The following is a 14237-nucleotide window of genomic DNA, read 5'->3' as shown; positions in this document are numbered from 1 at the left end:
GTTGATGGACACTTAGGTTGCTTCCATGTCCTGGCTATTGTAAATAGTGCTGCAGTGAACATTGTGGTACATGACTCTTTTTGAATTATGGTGTTCTCAGGGTATATGCCCAGTAATGGGATTGCTGGGTTGTATGGTAGTTCTATTGGTAGTTTTTTTCAGGAACCTCCATACTGTTCTCCATAGTGACCGTATCAATTTACATTCCCACCAACAGTGCAAGAGGGTTCCCTTTTCTCCACACCCTCTCCAGCATTTATTGTTTCTAGATTTTTTGATGATGGCCATTCTGACTGGCATGAGATGATATCTCATTGTAGTTTAGATCTGCATTTCTCTAATGATTAATGATTGTGTAGTGTTTTCTTAATCAGTTTTCTCCCACATCTCAGTAACCTTGTGGTATTTACCTCCATATTTTATGAATGAAGGAAATTGATGATACTCAGAGGTTAAGCTGTTGTAAAATGACTTCAGTAATAGGGCGTTGCAAGGGTGTTTCTGAGGTGCCGGGTTGGGCGTGAAGATGGTAGACATCCTCACTGGCAGTATCAAGTTCCCGGCTGTGCTATTCACATGACTCTTGTTGCCTCTGTGGTTTCATACACAATGACTTCTTGTCAGGGTGTGGTGGAGGGCAGGAAAGAAAGGGCTGTTGTCCATTCAACTTGTCTCAGGTAAGAATGTTCAGGCCTTTTCTGAGTATCTTTGGTTTTCAGAGAGTTAAATTTTGTTAGATTTTAGAAGGCTTATTAGTCTAGGCATGGATCGTCTAGACGTGGGGCTCCAGATATAGGGCTGAGGACCTTAGGGCAGCTGTGTTGGGTAGGTTAGCTGAGTAGAATTAGCTGTAACTGGGTGGGTTTCCTCCCTCTTGTGGTTGAGACAGGAGCCATGGGGAAGAGAAATGTGAAACATGGTAGTGTAGGTATCAGAGAACATCCTCGTGGCTCTGGTGACGAGGATGCTTAGTCAAGATTACACCCTTATTAGAGTTGGAGATTGAGTGCTATCCACCACTGTGGTAATGCGTTTTGTTCACAGTCTACCGTGCCTGTGTGCTTTGTCTGTTTTGTGTACCAAGATCCTGAGGCAATTTAAATATCAGCCTAAACCAGCCATGCAGGTGATGAAATGTACTTTTCCTGCTGAGATATTTGTTTCCCTGCTGTCAAATAGCAGAAGAGTGTGCCAGCAAGCTAAGGGATGGCAGGGAGGGACAAAGGAGTGAATCATCATCATAGCAAACCTTGATTAGATTTTCTTATGAAATCCAGGGACATGGAGGAACAGGATGGGCCTGGGGAAGAAGAGGAGGTTGAGCTTTCATGCCCTGGGCATTCTTAGTCCAGGTGCATGGAGTAACATTTCTCGGCTCTAGCTGTGGTCAGAGTAAAATCTGTTTTGGTAAATTTGGAATGACAGTATTCTTGGATAATTAACATGTCGCATTTTATTTCAACTGTTTATTTTCTTACTTTAGAACCCTGAGATCTTCAATGGCAGGAGAAACAGTGATCAGAAGACCGAGATGAATTTTAACACTATTCTGGAAGAGATTCTTATTAAAAGGTCACAGCAGAAAAAGAAGACATCACCCTTAAACTACAAAGAGAGACTTTTTGTGCTAACGAAGTCCATGTTAACCTACTATGAGGGTCGGGCAGAGGTAGGAGACAATCAAAGTTTATTTTGTTGCTTTCCATGTTGATACTATTTTATAATATTGACATTCTGCATACCCTCCAAATCTTATGGAGTAAGCTTAAGGTTAATGAAGTTAAGGTAATGATTTGTTATCATTTGGATTTGAAAGATAAAGTTAAGGATATGGATAGACATTTTTCACAAGTCTGATAATTATGGGTTTAGTATACATGGGTATACATTTTATATCAGCCTACTGAATTAATGTGTTAGAGAAAAATTCCTGCATCAGTTTTAGATCCTTGTGGAATTCATTAAGTATGTTGTGTACATGGCTCTTTTCCATAAACTATCATATTATGTATAAAAGTCTTCTTTAGCACATATAAACTGTCTATGTTCATCACTTTATATGAATATTTCTTCATTATTAAGTGAAAGTTACTTAAAACTGCTTAGTGATTTGGTGAAGTTGACTGGCAACAGAACTGTCCAACTTTTTTTTTGTGATAAGCAGCTAGTGCAAAGTCCCTCTGATGGGAGCAGAAGGCAGTGGCTCACTAAGAACCTGGTCAATGAGCAGGTGGCAGAGGGGGGCCATGTTGTCAGCCAGCTCCTGGCTTTTCAGTTGTTTTAGCCTCTGGTTCTACCACTAGACGAGGTGCATGCATATATAGTGGCCTCTGACCCATCTTTTTTCTCCTGCCATCTTGGGAGTGCCTCATCTAGTACTGCAGGCCCAGCCACGTTCCTCCCTTTTGGAAATTTTCTTGGGTTCTAGGGAATGGCTGGGAGACTGTGTTGCCCTTTTTGACCACGTGCCATTGTCTAGTTGGTTATAGTAGATTGTTGGTTATCTTGATGTTTTATTTTATTTTATTTTATTCTGCTATTTTCCTAGAGCACCTTCCTCAGACATGGATTTACTCATTTTTATTTATTTTATTTTTTATTATTATTATTTTTTTTACGGTACTCAGGCCTCTCACCACTGTGGCCTCTCCCGTTGCGGAGCACAGGCTCCGGACGCACAGGCTCAGCGGCCATGGCTCACGGGCCCAGCTGCTCCACGGCATGTGGGATCTTCCCGGACCGGGGCACGAACCCATGTCCCCTGCATCGGCAGGCGGACTCTCAACCACTGCGCCACCAGGGAAGCCCTTTATTTTGTTTTTGTTTTGTTTTACTTCCACTAATTTCTCTGTATTTTGGTTCCCCCAATACAGACAGAATGAATGGCATTGCTTCTCGCTGGTGGTCCTCAACTCTGTTAATTTCTGCTGTGGCTTGTCATTGTGACCTTGTCATTGTGGAATTTTGCAGGTTCACGTAATTTAGGACTATAGTCCTTTATCCACCTTTCTAAATCCCCAAAATGCTGAAGACCCAAACTTCAAAAACTCTTTCAGTTGCAAAACCTGACCTTAGATGAAACTATTTTTAGTCTTTATCTTAGTGTGATGTGTGTGTGTGTATGTGTGTGTGCAGAATTAGTAATGTGTTTAATTATGTGGGGCTGTCCAGTTCTTGCTGGGAGTGTGTATGGTATATGTGCTAAATCTGAAAAATTCAGGATTCCAAAAGGGTTTCAGATAAGACTAGAAATATGAATTATTTTAAAATCTAAAATAAATTTTAAGGGGAAACATTAATAATTTTTTGCTGTATAATAATGATTTGTCATAATTTGAATAATATCGTAAGAAGAGAATAGGAATGTAACAGTAAACGTGGGTAAGTGTGGTCCTTTATAACCAAAAAAACCCTCAGAAACCTATATTACCTACTTAGAAATGTGGACCGATACAATTGAAATACATTGCAATTGTTAAGTCACTTTGAAGATGATAAATGATAATACAAAGTTGATACAAAGTTAAAAGTGCCCTAATTGCTTTAGCTTAAGCAGAATGAAGAGAACAGTGGAAACCCTCTTATTTGAGAACCTGACCCATTGTCTTTCCTGGCAGCAACCTCCGCCACCATGAGAACCAGAAAGGACAGAATGAAGAGATTGTCACAACATGTAACAGCCCAGGCTCTGACACTTAGCATTGATTTACTGTATAGCACAGGGAATTATACCCGATATCTTGTAATAACTTATAATGGAATATATTCTGCAAGAAACCTGAATCACTGTGCTGTACACCTGAAACTTAAACAATATGGTAAATCAGCTATACTTCAATTAAAAAAAAAAAAAAGAAGAATCCATCTCCTTTCTGGCTACTGCTGACTGGCCTGGGGATCCTAGTCCCATTAGCTAGTCCTGCTTGAACCCCCCTCCTCCCATGAGCTGGGCATTTTGATTCCTCCTGGATTCTTTTCTCGGGGACTGATGTTCATTGGCAAACTTATGACCTTCAGCTGGAAATATGGTTGCAGATTTGTTTGCCTCCCACAATTAAAAAGAAATAGTTACCTATATTAAAAAGTCAGGGCTTCCCTGGTGGCGCAGTGGTTGAGAATCCGCCTGCCGATGCAGGGGACACGGGTTCGTGCCCCGGTCCGGGAAGATCCCACATGCCGCGGAGCGGCTGGGCCCGTGAGCCATGGCCGCTGAGCCTGCGCGTCTGGAGCCTGTGCTTCGCAACGGGAGAGGCCACAACAGTGAAAGGCCCGCATATCACAAAAAAAAAAAAAAAAAAAAAAAAAAAAAAAAAAAAAAAAGTCAGGAATTTTAAGATAAGAATCTGAATTCTTGAGACAATAAAAGTTCTGATAGTACTAGGCTGAATTCCTTCTTGACAGCTCTCAGCCTAGCTCCTAGGTAAGCCCAGTAGCACTTCACTGTTATGTTTCTTCCCTGTTTGGGTTAATCTGCCCAGTTCTCTGTTTTCCTTGGATGAATGTTCTTGTTTTTATCTCGCTCGCCCTAGAAGCTGTGCTCTGAAAAGGGCTGTAATGTGGGTAACCCACTTTTTTTAGAACAATAAACACCTTTATTATATGAGCTAAGGTAGGAGGGAAGAGGATTTATTTGCCTTTCTGGGCCTTGATTTTCCTCAGATAGAACTCCAGCTCCTTTCCCTCTAGCCCATAGTGATCTGCTCAGCCACACTGGCCTGCTCTTGAAGTGATGCATGTAAGAAGCTTGTCCTGCTGGAATTGCGCCTATAGAAGACTGCTGATTTTGGCATTCTTTTTCTTTTTTTCTTCATTCATTCATTTTTGCCTGTGTTGGGTCTTCGTTGCTGCCTGAGGGCTTTCTCTAGTTGCAGCGAGCAGGGGCTACTCTTCGCTGCTGTGCATGGGCTTCTCATTGTGGTGGCTTCTCTCATTGTGGAGCACGGGCTGTAGGCATGAGGGCTCCAGTAGTTGTGGCATGGGGGCTCAGTAGTTGTGGCTTGTGGGCTCTAGAGTGCAGGCTCAGTAGTTGCGGTGCACGGGCTTAGTTGCTCTGCAGCACATGGGATCTTCCTGGACCAGGGCTCGAACCAGTGCCCCCTCCACTGGCAGGCAGATTCAAAACCACTGTGCAACTAAGGAAGTCCTGGCATTCTTTTTCCTTTCATCATATTTCTTTCTGTTTTTTAAAAAATTTATTTATAGCAGTCTATTTTATGTTGAAAGTGTTTTTTAAAAATTAATTAATTAATTAATTTTTGGCTTCTTTGGGTCTTTGTTGCTGCACGCAGGCTTTCTCTAGTTGTGACGAGCAGGGGCTACTCTTCCTTGCGATGCATGGCCTTCTCATTGCAGTGTCTTCTCTTTGTTGTGGAGCACGGGCTCTAGGGTGCATGGGCTTCAGTAGTCGTGGCACATGGGCTCAGTAGTTGTTGCTTGCGGGCTCTAGAGCGCAGGCTCAGTAACTGTGGTGCATGGGCTTAGCTGCTCCGCGGCATGTGGGATCTTCCCGGACCAGGGCTCGAACCCATGTCCCCTGCATTGGCAGGTGGATTCTTAACCACTGCGCCACCAGGGAAGCCCCCTTTTATCATATTTCTTCTGAATATTCTTTGATCGTCTTTTGTTTAAAATCTCTTCCTCCTCAGGAGTCCGCTTGGCCCCCTTCTTGTGGCCCAGGGGCAGTGCATAGTGGGACTTGTACCACTGTGGGTACGGTGCACTGTCAATGAGCATGATGCAGTTCTTCACCAGGGTCTTGACGGACCAGTTTGTTGTTGGATGCATTGTAGACAACATCAATGATCCTTGTCTTGCGTGTACTACACTCCGAGCCCCAGGAGAAGTTCCCCACGTCCAGCCTCAAAGCCCAGTACTTCTTGTTGCCCCTCCTTGCACATGGACTGTGTGTATGTGGCGGGGTCCAATCTTGGTGTTGGCAGCGGGGTGTTCCAGCTCCTACTTCCACTTCCTGTGGTAGGGCTTTATCTCGTCCCCGGTCTTGCGGCTCTTGTGCCAGTTGTCCCGAGAGATGCCTACATGTGGAAGCAGGGGGCAGGAGCCTCAGCCAGGGAGCCTGGGGCTGGGCCCTGCCAGCCCAGTGCCCTGCACCCAGAATCAACAGGTATTAAAATATTTTGTTAAAAGTGTAAGACTCTAAGTGGATTAGAAAAACCATGGGGGCCATTCTGCGGTAGCCCCCGAGGTATTTATTTTAGTTATTCATAGTTCTGTTTTTAAAAGAAATACTGGGTAGGCTACTGATTCATCTAGTAGCTATGATTCCTAGTTTCCTGGTAGTAATTCAGTGACATTCATCCTTTATTAAAACTCTCAGTTAATCACAGTCAGCCATCAATCTTTTCCTGGTTTTCTGGACCCCAGCTCCTTCGATAGGATGGCAATAAGCTTTTCCTGAAAATTTTCCTATTAAGTACAGTTTATTGTACTTTTCAAAGTATGCTAAGAAATTCTGTTCTAGATGATGAGAAATTCAGTCAAGCTGTTTCTTCCAAGTCTCATGTTGTAAAACTTGTGTTTCAGTTTCTGCTGTGGGCCATTCTTTGGTTTGTCCCCCTTACTCTTTTCTCCACTAGCTTATGTTTCTGCATCTTCTAGTGAACCGATAAAAGATCTTACTGACAATTTATATTGTTTGCTCTTCTTATAATAACACAGAACAAAGGAAACTGTGCTCTTGCTTTCTGGTCAGGGAACTAAATGGCACATGGGTTAGACCACCTGACGTTCTGCTGGATCCTCCACATGGTTTTGAGTTGGAATCCAGGGAAGAACAGGGCTGGAGTTTAATCAGGAAAAAGGCCTGTTAAATAATGGTGAGAAAACAAGGAATGGAGAGATTTTTATGTTTGGATATTTGAATACAAAAATTGCGAGTAGCATGTAAATCTGCAAGTATTGTTAGCTAAGAAATCAGGAAATTTTTATAATTGGACTTTGATATTACCAATTTTGTTGGTTTCTTGTCTGTAACACTCCTCTGTTTTGAAAACTGACAGTAGTTTATAAGGTTGAGGAATAGAGAGACTAGTGTCAGGGATCCCCAAGGCTACCCCCAGGTTAGGTAATTCACTAGGAGAACTCAGGGGACTGAGCACTGAGTTTAACTCACTGCTATGATTTATTTCAGTGAAAGAAGAAAAAGCAAAATTAGCAAGGGAAAAGGTGCCTGGGGCAATTCTGGAGGAAACCAGGAACAAGCTCGTAAGAGTCCTTTCTCAGCAGAGCCACAAAGGGTATATATAATTCCTCCATTACCAAATTGTGACAATTGTGAAATGTTTTCTAACTAGGAAACTCATTAGAGATTCAGTGGTCAAGGTTTTCATTGGAGGCTGGTCTGTCTAAGCATGTACCAAAATTCCAGACTCCAGAAGGAAAGCAGGTGTTCAGCATAAGCCAGGTTGTCTGTACAAACAGGTTAGGCCCAGTGAGCCATTCTTATCAGTGCTGGGAATGGGAGAGCCCTCCCCTCCCAAAGTGCAAGTTCCCAGATGCCAGTCAAGGACCAACCTTGTAGGCAGCATCATAGGCCTGTCATGTTAACGCTTTCCTGCACATTAGTAGTAATTATGATACAAATTATTGAGTACCAAATACAGGCCAGGCACTGTGCTAAATAAGGACATGCATTCTTTTCTTTATTCCTCAAAACAATACTGTATGAAGTCTTATTAGTACCCCCATTTCAAAGATGAGTGATATGAAGCTCAGAAAGTTTAAAAACTTACACAAGGTCAAATACTAATGAATTGGAGGGCTATTTCTTCAGAGCCTATCTTTGAAACAACCTTGATACTCTGGGGAAAATTAGGAAAAAAATCTATTAAATCTCTCTATAATACAGATGAAGTTTTATTTTAAAACTTTTGAGTATATCTTTATTACTTTCAGTTATGATTTTAAAAAAATTTCTTTATGGTAAAAGAAAATTAACATCAGACAAAACGTGGGTTTTTGTCTGATTCTGCCACTATCTAATTGTCCTTTAGAAAACAATGTTCTTCAGTGGTTTTTATAGTTTAGAAATTGCTTTCATATAAATATATTGTCTCTTTACACCTTTAACTCCTTTGCCATCACTGTTTCAACCCAACACACATCCAGTCTATTTCCAAGTCCTGTGAATTCCCTTCATTACAACCTTATTGCAGCTCCCAACTACATTCTCTTGGTGGATTACTGCCCTAGTTGATTTTACTTTTGGATCTTCATCTTTCAACTATACAACCATAAGAGGGATTTTTAAAACTTGTAGCTTTGCATCTGCTCTAGGATCAAGTTAAAACTCCTTAGCTTGGAATACAAGGTACTTGTTGCCCTTTTTCCTTGTCTTCCCTCTCTGCTTCCTCTATCCCCAGCTGTCTCCTACCTGCAGTTACTCTTTCACATTGTGCCTTTGTTACTATTGTTCAATCAACTTGAAGTGATATATTCCTCTACCAGGCTCTGTCTATCTGTCCATATCTACTTTATCTATTTTATCCATCAGAAATGTGTTGAGTGCCCTAGTAATCACTTACTCATCTTTTCTGACTCAGCTCAATCCCCACCTTCTCCGAAGCCTTTCCTGTATCCCTCCCACCAGTCGTGGAATCCCCAGCCCATCTCAGCCCTTTGTGCCCTGTCCATATTTTTATTGTGACATCTTGGTTGCTTGACTCTATCTACATATCTGTGTCCCCCATTGGACTTTAAGCTCTTTGAGGGCAGGGTTCATAGCTTTTCTATCTTCGTATTTCTGAGAGTTTAGTGCAGAGTTGAGTGCTCAGTACACGTTGGATGGCTGGATGGGTCCAAAGGAGACATGGGGAGACCTCAACCCTTAGAAGCAAGTAGGGCAGATTTATCCTATGCAAACATCTAATAAGTAGAAGGGTCAGGATTTGAGCCTTGGTATTCTGACTCTAAGTTCAGTGCTCTTCCTATAATGCCTCCCTTATCATTTTATTCCAGTTGTACTGAAATCAAACATTCTATGTGATGAGTTGTTTGAAAATTTAACCTTTTACCCAGGTTAACTGTCGGGTTAGTGGAGGTAGTTATAAGATGATGGCACGCGTCTCTTGAATATCCTAGGCAACCTCTCATATTTCTCTAAGGCCTTCTGGGTCATATAGAGTTGTTTTCTTTACCACCCCTGGAACCTGGAGACTCTAGTGATATAGGCATAAGAGCTTAATAAGGTTCTGAAATGATCAGATATTTCTCCCTTAGTTGTATCCCTAGACTAGGTGGACTCCCAGTGGGAAGCATAGGTTTACAGGACCTTTCTAATTGCTACCTGCAGATTTATATCTTCTGGCACTTTCTAGGATTCTGGGAGGCGAGTGTGGGGTGGACAAAATAGTTTCCTTTACTATAGGACAATTGGAAGTGTTTGCATCAGACTTTAGAGGTTATCAGACTATTCACTAGCTTGTAAAAAGTGGGACAGCTCTAGATGCCCTGTAGACGGTACAGTGGTTAGTGTACTAGGGCTCTGAAAATTCTCAACTCTATTATCCTAGGAAAACTCATTTTCCTTTAGGCAGTTGAGTTTCCTTTTTTCCGAAATAAGGTCATATCAACTTCCTGTCTTGTGTCTCAGTTTCCTCTCTGGTGTCTCTTTCCCCACTTTTGATTCATATCTGTTTTCTTATTCTACTGTCCTGGATCTGACCTTCCTCATCACTTAAAAGAGCCAAGATGCAGGTCTGAAGTCCTAGGGTCTGATTTACCTTCTTAATTTGTCAAATTATCCATTTTCATTTAATAATGTTCACTGTTTTTTTCCTCTAGGAAGCAGAAACCTATTTAAGATAGAAAAGGAGGAGAATACCATTTGTTCCATCCACACTCCTAAAATATTTTTGTAAGTTTTAGTTTTGCTATAGTTTCAAACTCACAGAAAAGTTGCAAGAATAGTACAAGAAACTCTCAAGTAACCTTTACTCAGATTCACAAATTACCTGTGGTTGCCCCATTTGCTCTGTCATTCTCTTGGTCTCTTCCTTGGTCTCTTTCTCTTCATATGCATGTTTTCCAAACCATTGTAAAGTAAGCTGTAGACAATCCCCTTTTGCTGTTAAATAATTCATTGTGTATTGTCTAAAAATAAGGACCTTCTCTTTTAGAACCACAGTACAATGATCAAAATCAAGACATGTAACACTGATACGGTAGTAATATGTGGTCTAGAGTCCATAGTCAAATTTCATTCATCATTCCACTGATGTCTTCATAGCTGTTTCTCAACTTCCCTTCCTTGCCCAAATCCAGGATCTAATCCCTGATCACACATTGCATTTAGTAGATCAAGACATAAAGTTTGGGGCTTCCCTGGTGGCGCAGTGGTTGAGAGTCCGCCTGCCGATGCAGGGGACACGGGTTCGTGCCCCGGTCCGGGAAGATCCCATCTGCCGCGGAGCGGCCGGGCCCGTGAGCCATGGCCGCTGAACCTGCGCGTCCGGAGCCTGTGCTCCGTAATGGGAGAGGCCACAACAGTGAGAGGCCCGCGTACTACACACACACACACAAAAAAAGACATAAAGTTTGTAAATGTCCATGGTGCAAGGAAGAGAAATGTATGGAGGAAATACTGTGCTTTGTCGTTTGTTGTAAAATGCCAACTACATCATGAACACTCAGTGATTGTATATCAGAGTCCGCAAACATGAAATTGGATTTAAAAATCATTAGAGTTGTTCTCCTTCTCTCATTCTCATGGTCATCATTAGGGGCTGAAGATCACCTTCCTGCGAAGTAAGTTATTTTAGCCTGGTCCACTGGGATGAATAGAAATCACTTATTCCTGTTTCCCTTTCTCGCTCCCCCACCTCAATTTTAACTTCTTCTTCTTCTGTGTTAAATAATTAGTAGTCATATAAAGGATTTTTTGGAGAACAGTACAGTATGAGTAATTTCTAGTAAATGAAGAGGGAGTTTAATCAAAGGTTTGGTCCTCATGCTACTTAAAAGTAGAAATAATAAAAGGATTCTAGATCTCAAAAAATACTCTTGGATCTGGCTGTGATAGTTGTGGTTTATTCAGTGATTATTTGTATCATGATGAGAGAGACAAAGGCCATAAGAAAAATCAGCATTTCTGTTCATAAATGGTATTACCTAGTTTATTTTATTCATAAGACTTAGCTCTTGGCAATTTTTAGTGTTATCAAAAAGTCAAATTTCCATCAGAGTTTTATATAGCTATTTTAGGACTGAATATATTCAAAAAGCTGTGCTGTAGGCACTGAAGGCAATTAGGAAAAAACAATTCCTAGAATGTTTGGGAAATGGCAGTATAGTTGAAATAAACAGTGTTTCTTCCCCACCCCGCTTTCCCACCTGCCTATCTTGAAAGAAACTTGTCTTAATCAGAAGTGTGTGTCACTTGTTGAATTTTTTAAAAAAGAACTGTATCTGACATCATGATTTTCGTAAGCTGAGTTTTGTTTTTCTCTGCATCGTGAACTGCTGGGCTGGGGATTCTTAGAAATCTTTGAAGCTAGTTCTGTAATTAGTAGTTTCTATTAAGTGTTTGTTGATGAGGATAGGTATGATAGCACTTACCCTGAGGAACAGTTAAAAAAGAGACCAAATTATATGAGTAGAGGAGGCATTGGTGGTAAAAGTGCAGACTATATAGATTTTTGGTGAGGGGTGGCATTGGGGAGGGATTGGGGAAGGTCTCCATTTGGCTATGGGTTGAAGTATGAGCAGAATTGGGCAGAAAGAGCCTGTTCATACAGTGGGAACATCATGTGCAAAGGCCCTGGGGTGGAAGAGGGCTTGGTGTGTCTGTGACACTGTTCTGTTCTAGACCTACATAGATTTATATGCTGATAATTACCCATTAATGGGGATGATTATTTGTTAGTAATGAAGAAGTCATACAATTTTAGAGCTGGAAGGAACTTTAAAGAATAACTTTCAAGTCTTCCACTTGTGGAAACTGAAGATAAGGAAATGATTTGCTCCAGGTCACCCAGTAAGCTGGTTGTTAAGCCTGGACCAAAACTCAGATCAGCCTCTATGACTGCACTGCCTTTGTTTAGGAAAAGATGAGTTTGGGTTGCCCAGGTAGGTGAGGGCACTTACACAGCTTAAATAATATGGTTGTTCACAGAATGGATTCCATCTAGTGACTATTCAGACCCCTTTGCTTGAAAATACTTGTCACTTTTTTGCCTTTGAAGCTTTGCTCTTGCTGTGCTTAACAGTTCTCTTTCTGTTCATCCAATCCCCATCTCAAGTCCTCTTTTTTTTTTTTAATTTGAAAAAAAATTATTATTTTTTTAAATTGAAGTATATATTTACAATGTTGTGTTAGTTTCTGGTGTATAGCAGAGTGATTCAGTCGTGTGTGTTTGTGTGTATGTATATATGTATCCTTTTTCAAATTCTTTTTCATTATAGGTTATTATAAGATATTGAATATACTTTCCTGTGCTATACAGTAGGACCTTGTTGTTTATCTATTTTATGTAAAGTAGTGTGTATCTGTTAATCCCAAGCTGTTTCTGTTTTGTAAATAAGTTCATTTGTATCATTTTTTTAGATTCCATATAGAGGTGATATCATATGATGTTTGTTTTTCTCTGTCTGACTTACTCAAGTGAGAGACCTTGTTCACCTTCCCACCCCCCAGTTGTAAATGCCAAGCCCCTTCAGAATTACTGTTAAATTGATATGTATTATTATTGTTATTGCCTCTTTAAAATCACCAACTACATAATAATCTCCTTGAAGGCAGAAGTTGTTGCATCCTTATTTCAACATACCACACAATATCTTGTACCCATTGCCTGCTCAAAAAAGTTTTTGTTAGTAATAATTACAATAGTGATGATCAGTTAGTATTTCAAGTAAGCAAAAAGATCTTTAGGGACATTTTAATAGTTATTTCCCATGCAATTTTGTTCTATTTTAGTTGTTGAGAAGATGCCTTATTTAAATTTAGAATCAAAACTATGTTTTTATTTAGTATTTATTAGTATTAATCTCTCCCCCAAACCAAAATATGGACATTATTGTAAACAGCCAGAGTATAAACTGTCAGAAGAAATCACATGGCCATTTGAGAAAGTGAAACTACATTTTGAGTTGTTTCTAAATCCATTTACAACATGGTTTAGCCACTGGTTGATGCTGGTCAGGTACATGTAGAGAATCGCCTATAGAAGGGCACTTAGAAACACCTGGGTTATTCAGCAATTCCATGACTCTCTTAAGAGAACTCCTGACGTTATTAGCCTTTGGGTTTTGTGAATATACTGTACTTCTGAGATAAATATTATCTCATGATGGCTTGATGATTGCTACTTCAGATAATTAAAAACATTGTTATAGTCTTCTTACCAAATCTCTTCATTTACCTTTTTTATTTTTAATCTTAGAGAACTGCCTATAATATTTGCACGATACCACATTGATAAACACCTGAATTGAAAAATTGCACAAAATATGTGCAATATAGTTGTTAAATAAAATTAAATGAGTAAGTAAGAGACTTAAATGAAATCTCTAGTGATTTTTAATAGACTGCGAGAAAGGAGTGCCCACCCCCCACCCCATCATCTTAGTTGTATGTGAAGACTTTTGGAAAAGTTCTGTCTTTATTCCAAGTAATCACATAGGTAGAGCTGTTCCTTAGTTTTATTTGCCACTGCAAAAAGTAACATGGATAGGTTCAATTCCCTGCTCATGAGATTGTAACATGTGAATTTTTCTCCTTTTAGGGGAATATATATATGTAAAATATTAATATTTATTTCATCTATATATATTTCCTAGCAAAAGAGAGTCTATGCACTTATTTTGTTATATGGGACTCAGTTCATTTGTTTTCATTCATTCATCATTTGTACAGAAAAGATTTAGTGAGTATGTACAGTATGGTAGGGATGGAGGAATTAAAAGATGAATGATTCTGGTTTTGTTAAGCTTACGGTCTGATTAAGTTATACTTCTGCCTTTCTGGATTCAAAATGGCAAACTTTCCTATACTGTATCCAGTCTGTTTTGAAGGGGGCCTCTTGAGACCTGGAGTTATCCTTGTGTGCCACTGTTGTTTGCACTCACCCATGCTTTTCTGGATTACCTGGGAGTCTTAACTTTCCTGACCCTTGGGTTTCCCTCTGTTCTTAGACTTTACATAGCATAGAGTTCACAAAAGTACAGGGGTTTTGCACACATGCTTGCAATGCTCTGTTCTCCATAGCATCTCCATAAAGTGT

The 14237-nt window shown here is 40.3% G+C and overlaps 1 protein-coding gene and 1 pseudogene across 1 annotated transcript in view; one reads left to right on the top strand and one right to left on the bottom strand.

Annotated features, from left to right (window-relative positions):
- The window catches only part of TEC (tec protein tyrosine kinase), a 153156-nt gene that overhangs the window by 50599 nt on the left and 88320 nt on the right, over positions 1-14237 (top strand). Inside the window, exon 2 of the mRNA XM_059067278.2 lies at positions 1484-1669. Coding sequence (XP_058923261.1) covers positions 1532-1669 — 138 coding nt within the window. The 5' untranslated portion in view covers positions 1484-1531. The remainder of the gene's footprint in view (positions 1-1483; positions 1670-14237) is intronic.
- Positions 4606-8625, bottom strand: LOC131758785 (small ribosomal subunit protein eS8-like; annotated as a pseudogene).

Source organism: Kogia breviceps, chromosome 6, assembly GCF_026419965.1.
Source record: "Kogia breviceps isolate mKogBre1 chromosome 6, mKogBre1 haplotype 1, whole genome shotgun sequence".
Lineage (NCBI taxonomy): Eukaryota > Metazoa > Chordata > Mammalia > Artiodactyla > Physeteridae > Kogia > Kogia breviceps.
The sequence above is the reverse complement of the archived record's forward strand: the minus strand, read 5'-3'. Positions and strand labels throughout refer to the sequence as shown.